General features: G+C 42.5%; 2 protein-coding genes across 5 annotated transcripts in view; both read right to left on the reverse strand.

Moving 5' to 3' along the window:
- The window catches only part of BMP6 (bone morphogenetic protein 6), a 265,062-nt gene extending 258,402 nt beyond the window's left edge, over nucleotides 1-6,660 (reverse strand). Inside the window, exon 1 of the mRNA XM_075826660.1 lies at nucleotides 5,817-6,660. Within this exon, the coding sequence (XP_075682775.1) occupies nucleotides 5,817-6,273 (457 nt within the window). The 5' untranslated portion in view covers nucleotides 6,274-6,660. The remainder of the gene's footprint in view (nucleotides 1-5,816) is intronic.
- Nucleotides 6,661-18,227: 11,567 nt separating this feature from the next.
- LOC142652767 (enoyl-CoA hydratase EchA19-like) overlaps nucleotides 18,228-18,976 on the reverse strand; it is a 78,192-nt gene continuing 77,443 nt past the window's right edge. For all 4 annotated transcript variants that reach the window (XM_075828442.1, XM_075828441.1, XM_075828443.1 and 1 more), the window contains one exon: nucleotides 18,228-18,798. In XM_075828442.1, coding sequence (XP_075684557.1) covers nucleotides 18,578-18,798 — 221 coding nt within the window. In that variant the 3' untranslated portion in view covers nucleotides 18,228-18,577. The remainder of the gene's footprint in view (nucleotides 18,799-18,976) is intronic.

Consider the following 18,976-nt stretch of genomic DNA (forward strand, 5'->3'; position numbering starts at 1 on the left):
AGTATTTTAAAATATATGGTTCATAACAATTTTAAAAATAGTGCAGAACCAATTTCAGCAACATTACTGATAAATCTGTTATGTCCAGATTAAATACATTTTAAATACATTTACCATCTTTATGACCCCACTGAAATGCTGATACATGCCTCATGGTATCTTGACTACTGCAATCCCTTCTCTGTGGCCAGACATCACACTGGCACTGCTTCAATCCATACTAAACTCTGTAGCATATCTTTTACTAGTCTTATATCCATCCCTTAAAGGGGTTTTCCCCATGAAGGACATTTATGACATATCCACAGCATATGTCATAAATGTCAGGTAGATGTGGGTCCCACCGCAGCTATATCTAGAAAAGGGCCCCCTAAACCCTGTTCTAGCTTTTTGTGCTCACGCTGCCTCCCGGCCACTTACTGATTACATGGTCGGGAGTTACGGAAACAGCGTAGCTTAGCGAGTTACGTTGTTTCCGTAACTCCCGACCATGTCATCAGGAAGTGGCTGGAAGTCAGCGTGAGCACAAAAAGCTAGAACAGGGTTTAGGGGGCCCCGTTCTAGAGATAGGTGTGGGTCCCAGAGGTGTGACCCACATCTAACTGACATTTATGACGTATCCTGTGGATATGTCATAAATGTCCTTCATTGGAAAACACATTTAACTTGCTGCCACTTACCATACAAATACAGTTTACACTCTGAATGCTATAATCCTCTCTATAACCGGCCCTTTCAAACATATCTTTATTAATTCCTAGATACAACCCCAATCCCAACTATCACTCTGAATGTGCTATGCTCCACTTCTTTACCCCCCCCCCCCCTTTACATTACCACCTGTAGCTGGAACCCTCTACCACAATCCTTCTGTCGCTTCAAAGCTTTATATGCAACCTAAAACTTCTTAAAGGGTAACTCCGATGTATCGGAGTACGGGCCCATAGACTTTCTATTGAGTCCGTACTCCGCTACATCGATTTCCGGAAAAAGACGACCAGAAACTAAAGGGGCTAAGCGCTCACACGAGCGCTTCTGCTGCTTCGTTTGATTGGTTGGTGTGGGTCTCAGTGCTCGGACCCCCACCGATCAAAACTTCTGACATGTCACTATGACATGTCAGAAGTTTGCTGAATGTTTAGTTACCCTTTAACCCCTTCCCGCCGGATCACGTATATATACGTCATTAAAATCGGTGGCTTACCGCCTTTTCACGTAAATATACGTCATGGAGATGAAGCTGGCTCAGGAGCTGAGCCAGCGACATCACCACCGGGTGACAGCTGTATGTTACAGCTGGCACCCTAAGGTATCGGCCAGGACGGGAGCTAGCCTCCGATCCGACCGATTAACCCCTCACATGCTGCGTTCAATAGAGATCGCAGCATGTGAGGAGTTTATAGCCACCGGCACCCCAGCAACGTGATCGCTGGGTTGCCGGTGGCTGCAAAGGCGATCGGAGGGCTAATGCTTACCTCCCGATCAGCCTGTAACGGAATTCTCCTATGCCCCGTCGTCGGCGGGGCCCAGGAGGCTTCCGGTAACATCGGCAAGATGGCGCCGGCTCAGCTTCCGGCTCAGAAGCTGAGCCGGCGTCATCAGCAGTGGGTGTCCGCTGTATGTTACAGCGGACACCCCGATCTATCGCCAGGAACCGGAGCTAGCTCCGATTCCTGGCATTAACCCCTTCGATGCAGCGATCCATTGTGATCGCTGCATCCTAGAGGTTTGTAGAAAATCGGCAGCCTTGCCATGCGATGGCAAGGCTGGCGACTGCTACCATGGCAACAGGAGCCCTAACAATGGACTCCTGTCTGCCATTACGTAAGCTGATTAGGCCCCGCCCAGAGGCGGAGCCTAATCGGCTTGCTGTCAGTGAACAACTGACAGTTCCAATACATTGCACTACATAGGTAGTGCAATGTATTAGAACATCAAACAAATAGTTGGACATTCAAGTCCCCTAGTGGGACTAAAGAAAAGTGTAAAAAAAAGTGTAAAAAAAAGTGTAAAAAAAGTAAAAATAAAAGTTGGAAAACATACAATAAAAGTTTCAAATAATAACACAAAACACAATCGCCCTTTTTCCCTTATAAGTCATTTATTATTGAAAAAAATAATAAAGCCATACATATTTGGTATCGCAGCGATCGTAACGACCTGAACTATAAAAATATTATGTTATTTATTCCGCACAGTGAACGCCGTAAAAAAAAAACTCAAAAACACTGCCATAATTACTGTTTTTTTGGTCACTGTCTTCCAAAAATTGAAATAAAAAGTGATCAAAAAGTCGCATGTATCCAAAAATGGTACCGATAAAATCTATACCTCGTCTCGCAAAAAAAACAAGCCCTCACACAGCTCCATCGACGAAAAAATGTAAAAGTTATGGCTCTCACAACTTGGCGACAGAAAAAATACATTCTCTTTCCAAAAGTAATTTTATTGTGCAAAAAGTTATAAAAAAGTTCTATAAATTTGGTATCGCCGGAATCGTACTGACCCGCAGAATAAAGGTAACATGTAGTTTATAACGTACGGTGAACGGTGTATATAAAAAAAAAAGTGGCACAAGCTGGGCATGACATTTGACACTGAATTGGCATATCTAGGGAAACTATTTAATTTGTACCTTCCGCAGCGCAATCATTTATGGAAAAGACCTGTGGGGTGAAAATGCTCACTACACCTCTTAATAAATGCCTTGAGGGGTGCAGTTTCCAAAATGGGGTCACTTCTCAGGGGTTTCTTTTATTATTTCACATCAAAGCCTCTGCAATTGTGAACCAATACTTTATAAGTCGCCAAATTAGGCCTCAATTTTACATGGTACTCTTTCACTCCTGAGCCCTGTCGAATGTCCAGGCAAAAGATTAGGGCCACATGTAGGGTGATTCTAAAACAGGGAAACACCGCATAATAATTGAGAGCTGTCTTGTTATGGTGGCACAAGCCGGGCACCACATATTGGCGTATCTAAGGAAAAATTCCCATTTTCATTCTCCCACATCGTGTGCACACGAATTTCTGCAAAACACCTGTGGGGTTAACATGCTCACTACACCCCTAGGTGAATACCTTGAGGGTGTTCTTTCCAAAATGGGGTCACTTCTGGGGGGTTTCCACTGTTTTGGTCCCACATGGACTTTGCAAATGCAACTTAGCGACCAGAAACCAAATGCAGCAAAATCTGTACACCAAAAGCAAATGGCGCTCCTTCCCTTCTGAGCCCTGCCGTGTGCCCAAACAGCATTTTACGACCACGTGTGGGGTATTGCCGTACTCCAGAGAAGTTGCTTTACAAGCGTTGGGGTTCTTTTTTTCCTTTATTTGTTGAGAAAATTAAAAATTTGGAGCTAAAGCTACGTCTTATTGAAGAAAAAGGATTTTTTTTATTTTCACTGCCCAATTCTAATAAAATCTATGAAACACCTGTGGGGGCAAAATGCTCACTACACCCCTAGATGGATTCCTCAAGGGGTGTAGTTTTCTCAATGGAGTCACTTTTTTGGCGTTTTCACTGTTTTGGTACCTCAGGGGCTTTGCAAATGCGACATGGCCTCCACAAACCATTCCTGCTAAATTTGAGCTCCAAAAGCCAAATGGCGCTCTTTCCCTTCTAAGCTCCGCCGTGTGTCCAAACATCCGTTTATAACCACATGTGGGGTATTGTTTTACTCGGGAGAAATTGCTTTACAAATGTTGTGGTGCTTTTTCTCCTTTAGTCCTCGTGGAAATTAGAAAAAATTAGCTAAACCTACATAATCTTTGAAAGAATGACGATTTTTATTTTCACGGCCTACTTCCAATAATTTCTGCAAAAAACCTGCGGGGTCAAAATGCTCACTATACCCCTAGATAATTTCCTCAAGGGGTGTAGTTTCCAAAATGGGGTCACTTTTGGTGGATTTCCACTGTTTTGGCACCGAAAGAGCCCTTGAAACCTGACATGGAGCCTAAAATATTTTCTAATAAAAAGGAGGCCCAAAATCCACTGGGTGCTCCTTTGCTTCTGAGGCCGGTGCTTCAGTCCATTACCACACTAGGGCCACATGTGGGATATTTCTAAAAACTGCAGAATCTGGGCAATAAATATTGAGTTGCATTTCTCTGGTAAAAACTTCTGTGTTACAAAAAAAATAGAATAAAAATGAATTTCTGCAAAAAAAAAATGAAATTTGAAAATTTCACCTCTACGTTGCTTTAATTCCTGTGAAACGTTTAAAGGGTTAAGAAACTTTCTAAATGCTGTTTTGAATACTTTGAGGGGTGAAGATTTTAAAATGGGGTGACTTTTTGGCGGTTTCTAATATATAAGGCCCTAAAAGCCGCTTCACAACTGAACTGGCCCCTGTAAAAATAGCCTTTTGAAATTTTCTTGAAAATGTGAGAAATTGCTGCTAAAGTTCTAAGCCTTGTAACGTCCTAGAAAAATAAAAGGATGTTCAAAAAACGATGCCAATCTAAAGTAGACATATGGGGGATGTTAATTAGCAACAATTTTGTGTGGTATAACTGCCTGTCTTACAAGCAGATACATTTACATTTAGAAAAATGCAAATTTTTGCAATTTTTCACCAAATTTTGGTGTTTTTCACTGGTAAATATTGAATTTATCGACCACATTTTTCCACTATCATAAAGTCCAATGTGTCACGAGAAAACAATCTCAGAATCACTTTGATAGGTAAAAGCGTTCCGGAGTTATTACCACATAAAGTGAAATATGTCAGATTTGAAAAAATGGGTCTGGTCCTGAAGGCCAAAATGAGCTTGGTCCTGAAGGGGTTAAGACAAGCAAAGCACAATCTCTCCCCTAATCTAAACAAGCTTACACTTCACCCATCCTCACATTTCTATTCCTTGTCCTTTTAGATTGTAAGCTGTTATGGATGGTACGCTCTTACAGTATCGTGCAATCCCCAATTTATAGTGCATTGTATGTATTATTGTTTCATTTTATTTTGCATAACAGAATAAATGATGCTTTATGAATCAATCATAATAAAGAATATATCTGTCAATGTTTTTGTATTTGTCTCATGCTAGTCCTGTAGTCACAATAGCCAGTACACAATAATATTAATATGATAAAATGGACTATATCCATACTTCACATTACAAATAAGTGCAATGGGTACTTACTAGATCATAATTAAATATAAAACATTGTATACAATCTAAAGAGACAAAAAATAGTTTTCAAAATATATGGCTGCATCTTGGCTTTTCAGAATGGGGTGAAGAGCTTACATGCATGTACTATAGATGCTCCAGTACGGATACACTCTGACTGAGCCTGTCCTTGCCTGATCTGCTGCGTATGGTGTCATTGTCATTGTCATATTACTTCAGAGCCACCAAAAATGCATTGCCATGTCCAGTCACATGACTTTACAATGTTTCCATCATCATAATTCCTGATTTATTAATGCTGGCCTTTCTGTACATACTGAAATACTCCCACACACACTGCTATCCACAATGGAAATAATGAGCAGTAAAATTATATTACAGATAATTGAATACTTAGAATGGAAATAGGAACCTCCAGAAAATAAACAAGTGACCAATTTAATATGTGTTTCCCACATGTTTCAGAATTAGATTCATGTGTACAGTATAAAGAAAAAAAAAAGTATCATTACTGGGCAATAAATGTCTACCATATGCATCACGTACATGTAGGTCTGGAGAACAATATTCTGTACAGATTGCAACATATTTGCCATGACAAAGATCACTCCTAGAATAAAGTCATATGGAGGGTTTATAGATCCTTCCAAAATAATGCACATTAAAATGCTACTCACCCAGGTTGACAAAGCTCATGACCATATCAGCATCATTGAGGAACGCAGTGTCCTGTTGGCTGGTCAGGGGGCTACTCAGAAGACTCTGAGCCTTCATCTGATGATGATGAGGGGTTCGGTCTGACCAGCCCTTAATGTCCATTGCTTGTTCCTGGCCAGACATGGCATTATACAGGTCCAGCATGAAGAGGGGAGCAGAGTTGAGCTTCCCAGGCTGGTGCTGCTGTGCAGGGCTGAGTCCATGCAATGGTCTAGGTCTATGGGGCAGACCTAGGATGGAGAGTATCTCCTTCTGCATCTCCCTCTTCTCGTGGTTCTTCAGACGCCTGTACAAGAAGCCACTGTCCATGTTTGCTCTTCTGCTGCTTTCCACCAGTGTCCCCTGTCCTAGGGGCAGCAGCATCAGGGAGTAGGATAGCCAAAGTGACCAGGAGAAAGGTAATGGTGACCTCTGCATGCTCCCTGCCGTGTTCCCAGCTCCCAGATACCCCACTGTGACTGCCTACTGAGGATGCACCACGCACGGCGCTGGAGGGATCATCTCACCACGGCTTCCCTTTGCCGCACAAAACCAATTGCTGAGCAGAAAAGCACCTGTCTCTATGTGAGTCCCTGCTCCACTTCAGGACTGTGTATGACAGGACTGAGTGAAAACACTCATCATCTCATCACTATCACTTGTATGACACCAGCCCGACCCTGTTTGCAGCTGGTGATTAAGGAGTTAAAGCGGGTGCAATACAGCCTCTATCCGGAGCCCTCAGCACAGAGGCTGCCTTCTTCCTCGTGTCATACAGGCTTGGAAGTGGAAAACTTCATACAGGTTTCAGCGAACTTGCTCTTCCTTCCATCGCAGATTTACTGACTCAGTTCTCCAAAACAGGGATTTATGACAATAATGTGTCCATTAGAGACACCTACTGGTCAATGTGAAAACCGCAATATGTATTCGTCATCACGGAATTGATGTACTTTCTGATAGTTCAGCATTGCCGACCATTGTTTCTTGTCCTATTGTTAGGTGCAATTTTCACTTTTTGTGTATTTTTAAATATACATCGTAAAGTCCCTCTCTAAACAATCATAGAAATACCTCCCAACTTTCAAGTATTATAAAGGACAACTCAAGGTTAAGCCACGCCTCTAACTCCGCACAATTCCAGCCCATACACACCAAGTCCACACAGTATAATACCCCCCAGGGCTGGCGTTAGGGGCGGGCAAACTGGGTAATTGCCTAGGGCCCCCATCTTCCTAGGGCCCCCGGCCCGTAGCTGCTATGGGGCCCGGGGGGGGGGGGGGGCCACGCCGCCCTGCCCACAATAGCTGGTGCTAGCGACAGCCACGTTGCTTGTATCTGCATGCTCAGGGAACAGACACGAATGTTTACTATAGGCTGCAGGCCACGTTAGGCCTACAGCCTATAAGGCGCTGCGAAGACTCCCTGTGCAGGCCGGCGTCATGACGTCACTGCATCACGCTGGTCTGCACAAGCGTCCCGCTCGGAGGATGTGCAGCGCTCCGTCTGTCACGAGAACGGGGCAAGGTAAGTACAATATATATATTTTTGGAGGTGGGTGCTGCGTGGCAATATACAGGGGGGTTGCTGTGTGGCACTATATACAAGAGAGGGGCGCTGTGTGGCACTATATACAAGGGAGGGGCACTGTGTGGCACTATATACAAGGGAGGGGCGCTGTGTGGCACTATATACAAGGGGGCTGTGTGGCACTATATACAAGGGGGCTGTGTGGCACTATATACAAGGGAGGGGGAGCTGTGTGGCACCATATACAAGGGGGAATAATTCGTCACAGAATGGATGGAGGAAAAAATGGGAAAATGAACAACTCTAATCAGAGAAAACATCACCTGTGAGTCATTAGATATAAATTTGCTGTAATCACTTATATTGTCTGCATAGTTCATGTGTATAACTGGTATCTGCCACTATATGGTGGTAATATTGGTCTTTGTATAGTGGTTTTTCATTCAGTAACAGCATGGGGGTATTATTCAGTCACTATGTGGTTATGGTGTGGCGGTATTATTCAGTATCAGTATGGTGGTATTATTCAGTAACAGTATGGGGGTATTATTCAGTCACTATGTGGTTATGGTGTGGCGGTATTATTCAGTATCAGTATGGGGGTATTATTCAGTTACAATGTGGTTATGGTGTCGCGGTATTATTCAGTAATAGTATGGCGGTATTATTCAGTATCAGTATGGTGGTATTATTCAGTAACAGTATGGGGGTATTATTCAGTCACTATGTGGTTATGGTGTGGTGGTATTATTCAGTAACAGTATGGGGGTATTATTCAGTCACTATGTGGTTATGGTGTGGCGGTATTATTCAGTATCAGTATGGTGGTATTATTCAGTAACAGTATGGGGGTATTATTCAGTCACTATGTGGTTATGGTGTGGCGGTATTATTCAGTATCAGTATGGGGGTATTATTCAGTTACAATGTGGTTATGGTGTCGCGGTATTATTCAGTAATAGTATGGCGGTATTATTCAGTATCAGTATGGTGGTATTATTCAGTAACAGTATGGGGGTATTATTCAGTCACTATGTGGTTATGGTGTGGTGGTATTATTCAGTATCAGTATGGTGGTATTATTCAGTAACAGTATGGGGGTATTATTCAGTCACTATGTGGTTATGGTGTGGTGGTATTATTTAGTAACAGTATGGGGGTATTATTCAGTCACTATGTGGTTATGGTGTGGCGGTATTATTCAGTATCAGTATGGGGGTATTATTCAGTTACAATGTGGTTATGGTGTCGCTGTATTATTCAGTAATAGTATGGCGGTATTATTCAGTCACTAAGTGGTTATGGTGTGGCGGTATTATTCAGTATCAGTATAGGGGTATTATTCAGTAATAGTATGGGGGTATTATTCAGTCACTATAGGGTTATGGTGTGGCGGTATTATTTGGACTTTATAATGTATTATTATTGGTAGTATTGGTCTTATAATAGTGAGTTGTGTTCAGTAACAGTATGCAGGTAATATATCATCTGGTATAGTGGTATGATATGATAACTTTATATGTATATAGATAATTTTTTGTGAGAGGGGGGATATATGCTTTGGAGCTTGCAACACTCCTGGACACGCTAGAAATCAGTGATGCCGTTCCCTGCTCACCGCCTTCTGAATTGACTGCATTATTGATACAGTAAGAGTTTGTTCACATCAGCGTTTGGTTTCCATTGATGGTTCCATCAGACCTTTCCGTCGGAGGAAGCCATCAACGGAAAGGCAAACTGAAACCATAGCTTCCGTTTGCATTACCATTGATTTCAATGGTAATGCTTACATTGCAAATGGTTTCCATTTGTCTTCGTTCCGTAAGTTTTCCGTTTTTTTGACGGAATAGCACAGTTGACAGTGCTTTTGTTTCCGCAAAAAAAACGGAAACCTTACGGAAAGGAGACAAATGGAAACAATTTGCAACGGAAACATTACCATTGAAATCAATGGTAATGCAAACGGAAGCTATGGTCTCCATTTGGTTTGCATTCATGGTTTCCCCTGACGGAAAGGTCTAACGGAAACCATCAATGGAACTGCGAAGCAGATGTGAACAGGCCCTTATTCAGCATTTGGGGCCTCACTTTTAACTTTTCCCATGGCCACACTTTGTCTAAAACCGACCCGATACCCTCCCCCATAGTGCCTCCATACAGTATAATGCCCCTACAATGCCTCTCCACAATATAATGCCCCCATAGTACCCCTCACACACAGTATAATATTCCACAGTGCTTCCCACACAATATAATACACCGTAGTGCCTCCCTAAAGTATAATTCCTCCATAATGCCTCCCCACAATATAATTCTCCAAAAGTGCGCCACCACACAGTATCATGCATCCATAATGCCTCCTCACACACAGTATAATGCCTCAATAGTGCCTCCCCACACACAGTATAATGCCCCCATAGTGCCTCCCCACAATAAAATGCCCCATATTGCCCCCTCACACAATCCTGCCCCCATAGTGTTTCCCCACACAGTATAATCCCCCTATAGTGCCCCACACACCGTATAATACCCCTACAGTGCTTCCCTAAAATAAAATGCCCCCCACAGTATATTGCCCCCATAGTGCCTCCCAGTGTAATGCCCTTAGTGCCACCCCTCACAGTATAATACCCCCAAGTGCCCCCCACACAGTATAATGCCCCATAGTTCCCCTTATACAGTCTAATGCCTCCATAGCTACCCCACACACTATATAATGCCCCCATACAGTATAATGCCCCCATAGCGCCTAATACAAACAATAAAATAAATACTCACCTAGTCCCATTCCCACGACGAGTTCACTCTGCAGGTATCCTCTAGTCTGTGATCTGTGTGGCTCAGCGCAGACAGGTGCTATGACTTCCTGACGGCTCTCTGCTCTACCATTGGATCCAACTGTATCGGCACCCTGAGGACTCAGATGCAGTTGAAAACATAAATCAACAAAGAGTTGATTTAACAAATTGACTATATTGCTCTAGAAAGCATCTATCTGGTTTCTAAAAAAACAATACTAGACCACAACTTCTTTCATGATTAAAAGCTAGTTGGACATTGAAAATTGCTCTAGTTAAATGATTTCAGCAGTAATTTATAAATTAAAAACTATAAAACCATATAGACTTGCAAGAAAAAGTCGATCTTTAACAAAGTGTCCCTCTTTGACAATCCAAAAAGTTTGAAGCTATGTTACCCTCCTAATACTTCTATTCACAACATAATGTATTGTAAGGCTGAATTCACATGTTTCAGGTGCGTTTTTCGCAGCGTTGTATTTTAATTTAGGCCAAAGCACTGCGTCCATATGTTTGCAGGGAGTCTATAGGACATTATAAGAAGGTCTACACACACAGCATTTTGGTTTGTGGTGTCTTTGTGGTAAGGGCCTGTTTACATCATCGTTGCCCTTCCGTTGAGGGGTTCCATCGGGTTAACCCCTCAACGGAAAGGCAAACGGAAATCGAAGCTTCCGTTTCCCTCACCATTGATCTCAATGGTGACGGAAACCTAGCTAATGGTTTCCGTCTGTCACCGTTGTGACAGGGTTCCGTTGTTCTTGACGGAACCAATAGCGCAGTCGCATTATTTTTTTAAAGACTTTTCAGTATTCCTTTAATAATGCTTAAAAAACACGTAAAAAACTACATTGACAAAACAACACTAAAAACTACAGGCCTTAAAGAGGCTCTGTCACCACATTATAAGTGCCGACCATTTTTGACCAAAGTTATGAGCAATTTTAGATTTATGCTAATTACTTTCTTAATGCCCAACTCTGTGTTTTTTTAACTTTTGACCAAGTGGGCGTTGTGAAGAGAAGTGTAATCTTGCGAGATCATGCTGTGTCGTCATTAACTTTACTGAATTGTCTTGAGAGTAAATAGACATCACCTCCAGCCAGGGCGCGATGTCTATTCACACTCCCGACACTTCGGTAAAGTTTGTGTGGGACTTAATCGCTGCATAGCGTGATCTCGCGAGATCACGCTGTGAATGACAGCATGCTGACAGCAAACTTTACCGAAGTGTCGGGAGTGTGAATAGACATCGCATCCTTGCAGGAGGTGATGTCTATCCACTGTCAAGACGCTTCAGTAAAGTTAATGTGGGTGTTTACACTCCACTCAGTCTGGCTCAGAGTCTGAGGGGAACAGTGTACATAATGCCCGCTTGCCTCATTTGAGGTTCAGTGAGAGAACAGAAAAAGGGGTCCGTGGCCAAATGAACATTACCCTCTTGGCCAGCACAGCAGCTTGTTTGAGCAATTTCCCTGCCTGCCATAGACACAATAAAGAAGTGTTTGCTTCCTCATTTGTTTTTCCCCATGGTTTCCAGAGCCCAATTATGAGGTACATTAGGACTTAGAGAATGTTACCTGCTCTGCCACATCCTAAGAGAAAGGCAGATGGAGTGAGATTCAGATGCAGAGGGTGGGCCTGGCTGGAAACCCCCACAGGGGTGGCTTGCCTCATCTATCTAGACGACTTACTGGTATTTCATGTTAGCGAAGAGGAGCTTACATTTTAGAGAAAGATTATAATGACTCTTCTCGCAAACACCGACTTTACCATAGACAAATATGTCAGTCCTTCCCTCCATAAGGTCCCGGACCTTCGTAGGATCTGTGATAAACACGGTCACATTCAACATAGAGATTGCGGACAAAAAATAGTTGAAGGTAGTAGACAATTTGCCAGAGCGTTAAGCAAGGAGAGAGTAGGTTTGACAGAGCCTGCCAGCTTGATCGGGAAACTGTTGGCATTACATCCAGGTTTCAGAACAGCTCTTATCAGGTGCCACCAGATGGAGTTCTGATTAGGTCCTCTTTATTGAGGAACAAACTAAAAAACAGTTCAGGTTGCCTCGAGCAGTCAGACAAGAGATAGAAGGGATCCCTCTTCTGGATCTTCCTTCCATGATCCGACAAAGGCCTCCAGACATCACAATGGGTGCTTCTCTGACGAACGCTCTCATAGAAGTAGTGAAGGGAAGGTGTCAATGGAAGGAATCAAGCATGCACATCAACCTTATGGAACTAAGTGCAGCCAAGTTAGAGTTGCAGAACCTAATTTCTCCATCGGCTAGTTTCCACACAATCCTCATCTAGTTGGACAAAAGGACTGCACTAGAATACGTGAACAAGTTTTAAGGCATATGATTCAAGAAACTTTGCTCAGAGGCTCTGGAGCTTTGGAATTGGGCTATGCACCAGAACTTGGATCTGAGAGTGCATCATGTGCCAGGCTATTCCAATAATATGTCGGATGGTGTCGAGGCAAAAAATGTGTCTGCTGACAGTTACACCCAGACATCACCTTATCACCAAAATAAACCAGAAAATCGAGTTGGACCTGTTTGCATCCCAAACCCCCATGTTTGTGGTTGAGAACATGCTCTCAGAGGGTATGGAGAGTGGATGCCATGTTTTTTCAATGGACCCACTTTAGGAATGCACATATGTGTTCCCCCCAATCTTGTTAGACCAAGTCCTACTGAAAATCTCAGAGGACCACATAGATCAGTTGGTGATTAGTCCTGGTACCCCAATATACACAAAATGATAAAGGGTCACAAGTTGCCATGGAGATTAGCGGACGATTGCTTTCAGAGATCTCACAACCTTCTTCTTCAGCTCCCACAATTGATGTGGATAGCCGCTCTAGTTGGAACAAGTAGAAAGGATGCAATCCAGCGCTGGTATGTTTAAAAGGAAATTGTATTCCAACTTTATTTCAGATAATAATTAAATCCAATATGTATGGTGGTGGTTGCCTCAGCAATAAGCCTACACGTTTCAGATCGCCTGTCCTTAGTTATGGTACATTATGGAGCTCTAGTTGGTTTATAAAGTTTACAGGCCTATCATAGCACACTAATGACCTGAGCAGTTACAAGGCCATTATAGCGAAATTTCAGAACTGGTTTTCTGGAAGAGAAACTCACATGATGAACATGCTTGAACTAGAGGCTGTACTGGAGTTTCTGAATGAAAAAATTCCAAGAGGGCTGAGGATCTAATTTGATCAAATCATTTGGTTTGTGCAATAATTACAAATCCCACGGAATAAAGTTTCAATGTGCAGGAATCAGTCTGCATACCGTCCTTTTTTGCCTATATATTCTAGAATTTGGGACGTGGAGGACCTGTTGGATTTCTTAAGTACAGCTTCTGACTCAAGTTCCCCTTGCCTTCTCTCTTCGGCAATGGCGGCTAGAACAGCAGTTATGCTGTTCCATGTTCATGAACCATGGCTATCAAAGACTCCTGGAGGTTTTCATATAGTCATAAAGGGGTGTTCCCCTTTATCTACAGGATATACCATAAATGTCTGATGCGGGTCCCAGTTCTAGGATGCACACCTATATCGAGAACGGGGGTCACCCAGCCCCCATTTCGCTTGGTAAGGCAGCTGCTGGTCTCAGATTCCAGGCCTAGACTAGTGGAAATGGGGTCACTCGACCAGGCTGAAAGTAGGTCGTGTGACCCGTTCCCAATATAGGTGCAGGTCTCAGAGCTGGGACCTGCATCTTTTAGACATTTCTGGAATAACCTATGGATATGCCATAATTGTGTAAGTTGGAAATAACCCTTTAAAGAGCAACAGTAAGACTGCTCACCTTGATCGCTCCCCAATAGAATTCGATCTGGTAAGATATCAGACAGATCCCTCACTGCGTCTGGGCCTGAATTTACAAGACTATATAGACATGTCTAGCCCACATAGGGAAGGTACATTCGAACCGCTTTAATACATCTAGACATCCTTTTTTTGCAGAGCCACAGCAAACACCATAAGGTGCTGGATCCTTTCAGTGATGAAGAGTGCAGGTATTCCACTATTCTCAAAGAAGCCACAATTTATAAAATTCTACTGGTGTCGATCAGAACCCATACCTCTAGAATTTATGAGAGCTACCACCAGGAGTGTGCTACTCCACCCAATAGCTGGCGCTAGGTGGCTGTCTCCTGACGAACAAAATAAAGTTTGCAGGAATCTATTACTTAGGGATTAGGACAGCCACCTAGCAACAGAGGCCTACCCCCAAAAAAATGGAAGTCTTTCTCCCTCCTGGTTAAAATACTGGGGTAGCCTTTTCCAGATTGACATCTTGTCTTATTTTCCATAGGACAAGCAAAGAACCAGAGGCAGAATTCACAGCCCAAATCGGAGACCAAGAAGTAGGAGGCACTAGTGATACTTTATCAGTCATGAGAGGATTGAGACCACTTTCTCCTGCCGAGCACATCAGGAGATATACACGGGATATGCTATTAGAGTCAGAAAAATGGACAAGGAGGCAGCACTTCCAAAATGTAGAAAAACCTTTATTCACCCATGCAACGTTTCAATCCCTCAGGATCTTTCTCAAGCATTTTGAAGAGGCGTGCACCCTCCTGGCGGTTCGGTGCTGTGGTAACTCTCTACTTTATGCTATTAGAGTCGACCTTCTGTTTCTGGTGACATTTAGTGTTGCCATTACCTCTAAGAAAAGTTTGCAGGAGCTTATTATGGTTAAATAAAAGCGGTTGTAGACCTTAGTGCTGTCTTTGCCATCAGATTAACTTCACTCTTGGAGAGTTCATGATTAGGGAGCCATCAAGCCTCCTTGAAATATTCTGAAGGAGTTGCCGTGTTATCAAGATACTGCCTCTAGAAGTTACGTGAGCACAGCTACCTCCGATACTCAGCGGTCACTTAGTTTTGACAATATCGGGATGCAGCCTCCTGCACACAATACCTCTTGCTAGGTGGATGTCCTAATCCCTAGAACAAAAATGTTTTGCAGGTCATAGATTCCTGCAAATTGTACTTTTGTCTGTTAAACAGATCTTATAGTGTTAATAGTATCTCACACTAGAACTTGATTGAGATCAGCACTACTCAGTGTAAAATCCTAATTAAAATCAGTATCGAATAGGGGTTCCTTGGGCCTACCCTTCATTTATATAGAACATGTGCATGTACACTTTTAATTCACATCATAGACTTTATCCATGCACATGCAGTGCAAATAACTTATTTGTGAATACACCCATAAGAAATAGACCCGAGTGGCAACTGACGGCTCTAAAGCCAACTCCAACTCAGGTTGTATTTTGCTGTACCTTTGGGGCCCATTATTGTGCTTGAGCCTGGGCCCCCTGCAGGATTATAAGGTACTCTGGGGGGTTATTATGTCTTACACACTCTGCTGCTGCTGTGGGGGTGTATACAGACAGGCTGCTAGTTCCTATGTTTCATTAAGGCGTAGATGACTGATCACAATACTTAGGCTGGGAGAGCATGTAGAACTCAGCCAGGACTAGAAGTAAGCTAAGGAAAACATGACAATTAGGAATGAGAGTCTTCAGAGGGGAAAAAACTGCTGAAATATACATGATACAGGTAACATTGTGGTCAGAAATACTGTTATTACTGAAATATGCACACTGGGGATGTCACGATACCAGAATTTGGACTTCGATACCGATACTTTGTGTAGTATTGCGATTTCGATACTAAAACTATACTTTGCCAACAGTAATAAAAATAAAAATAAAGTTATTTTATTTTCTGATGTGAGGCGCGTGGTGTGATGAATTTTGAATGTGCCTCACATTAATAGTAATTAACCCCATCATGTTTCTCAGTCATAATGGGTTAATGTGTAAGGTACATTATGGGGTTAATTACTATTAATGTGAGGCACATGGAGGTTAAATTCATCACACCTCGTGCCTCACAATAAGTGAAAGAAAGCAGTTTTTATTTTATTTTTTTTACAGCGTACACATCATAAATGACGCAAAAAAATCGTTGTGCAGTTTATTACAGCCGCGCCAATATCAAATATGTGTATATTTTATCTATTGAGACTTATTTTAATGTTTATTGTAAAAAAGGTTTATGTGTATTTTCTTAAATTTAATATTACTTTGTTTTTACTTTATTTTTAAACTGTAATGTACTGGCATATATCTATATGCCAGTACATTAGCCTGTGTACGGATAGTACACAGGCAGTTGTTAGGGCATACTGAGGTATGTCCTAACAACAGGAAATATGGTCAGACAGCACTGGGGTCCTGAAATGGACCCTGGGCTGTCTGCCCATATATGGTATGTCCCTCAATCGCGTCACAGGGATTCCTGTGATGCGATCCAAGGGGCATCCCACCTTCTCATTTTCCCCTGAATGCTGCAGTCAGCTTTGATCGCAGCATTCAGGGGAATAACGACAGAGATAAGAGGTTTCTCTGATCTCCGCCATTATAGAGCGGGGCTGCGGCTGTGTAATACAGCCATTGCCCCGCTCCAGACAATAATTGCGCGCGCAGTCAGTATGAGGTGATGCAGCCGGCGCTGCACTAATGAACGGCGGTTCAGGCACTGAAGACAGAACATGGGGGTGTTTTGTAGTGCGCCCGCCATGTTCGGTCTTCAGTGCCGGCGCTCATTAGTGCAGCGCTGGTCGCATCACATCATGCTGATGGCGCGCACTTGTCAGGACTCAGGAGCAAAGCAATGACTATTACACAGCAGCAGCCCCGCTCTCATACATTCAGTGCGGCCGCACAGATTAGTATCGAAATACATGAAATAACGGTATCTAACGGCATCCCTAATGCACACATGTAAGGCTTATATTGAAAATACCTGTCTTTTATTGCACATTTACAAGGGTTGAATAACTTCATAGGGAAATTCATCTTCCACTTATTTTTAAGCGTGCCATAGAAACATTTAAGAGATTGAGAACGGATCACGAATACGATGGCCATAAAAATTACTGTACCTCCAAACAGCTGTAAGCTGGTTCTAGGAAAAGTGGTCATTATTTGCTTGTGGCCGGACACGGGTATTTATGAAGTACCTGCATGGTGTCATATGGAGTGCCCCTCTGTCGTGAGCATAAGCCCTAACTTGAACTTAGTTGATTAACTAAATGTAAATCTAAACTCATAAAAGTTGCAACAGAGACAAGTTTTGAGTTGAATTTAATTGCAGTAGCATTCACACTATGTGACCCACATCATGTTGCGTAGCTTGAACGTAAATACGTAGATGTATTTTACTTTAATGATAGATTGACTGTACAGAGGGCTGCCATTAAAAAGTTTTGGCATATATGGACAGTGACGTCAGTGGCTTCTCCAGTCCGAGAGTCGCCGGCCAGAGTGCTACCGATACTCTGGCCGGGGGTGACTCTGTAATTGAAAGCCCCTGGCATTACTGTCCATATATAGACAGTGATTTCAGGGGCTTCCCCAGGGCCGGAATCCCTGGGCTATGCGCTACCTGATGCTCCTCCTGCGGACTCCAGCCCTGGGGAAGCTTCCCGAGGTATACGTTTAAAGCATACCTCTGACGGATACCATACAGTCGCCCCTCATCACACATAGGCTCCCATTTTTAAAAAAAACATACACCACACGGTATATGTTTTTCAGCAGGATCCCTCAGGATGAAATAGCGTACTACATTATTCCATCCTCAAAAAAAAAAGTATACCGACATAAACAGGCCTGATAGAGGTCAAAAGAACACTGTTTTGGCATCTGTTGGGCTAATGGAATCCTATGGACGTGTTTAGCGTGTGCGTCGGGAGCTTTCCCGACATACACATTAAACGTAGGGCTAAACCGCAATGTGAACAAGGCCTAAGTTAAAGTTATTCTACATGCTCGTGTCTCTATGTCAACTTCCATGAGTATAAATTTATTGGAAGCCAGTCATTTTTGGCATTTCTAAAATCCCTTTACATAGGGACTTGAACAGTAAAACTTTCTTAATTATTCAATGTGCCATGTTTTATATTATAAATGGTCCTAAAGGACAATTTAACTAGATTAAAATAAAAGCACCACAAACATAAGATATATTAACTACTATTTATTTCTTAACATTGTTTTACATTTTTTTAGTCACAGATATTGACACTTACTTAGTAAATATTGATGTGAAAGGGTCAGACATTATCTGCTAGGCAAAGAAAGGTACTATTATATTAAAACGACAATTAAACTCCTGTATGTCCATGCACAACAGAATCTGCCCTGTATCTAATTTTAGAGTCAATTTGTTGGTCAATATAGGGAACATTTTGCCAGTTTTTATATGAACCAGTATTGTACAAGGATATATGTAAAATAGATATATGTAAGTAATGCCTTATGTACTGCCTTCACCCACGTGACACAAGCATTACCAATGTGAATGAATAGTATCTATAACTTCCCTTTCCTTCCTTCACCTGCAGTGAACCTGCTAGCGCCAGCAACTGACTCTTCAGCGAGAACCTCTGATCCATGGTTAAACTCAAACTGCATTGCATCTGTGAAACTGGTGGCATCAAAGGTGCTGTAATAAGCAGACACTCTGTCACTACGCATGCATTTTTGTGGGAATGCCGATATCTGTTCTGCTAACTTAATAGCACTTTGAAGGCCTAAAAGAAGGGTAAAAAAAGAGGACATTAGTATTAAATGATGATAAACACACATTATAACAAAGCAAGACAATCAAATGTGCTCACACCAAATCTTAATCACCTGATACTTAACTACAAAAAGGCAAAGGCACAAAAGGATCATGTAAAAAAACTGGTGTCTAAGAATTTTCTTGGT

The sequence above is a fragment of the Rhinoderma darwinii genome, chromosome 5 (genome assembly GCF_050947455.1).
Source record: "Rhinoderma darwinii isolate aRhiDar2 chromosome 5, aRhiDar2.hap1, whole genome shotgun sequence".
Taxonomy (NCBI): domain Eukaryota; kingdom Metazoa; phylum Chordata; class Amphibia; order Anura; family Rhinodermatidae; genus Rhinoderma; species Rhinoderma darwinii.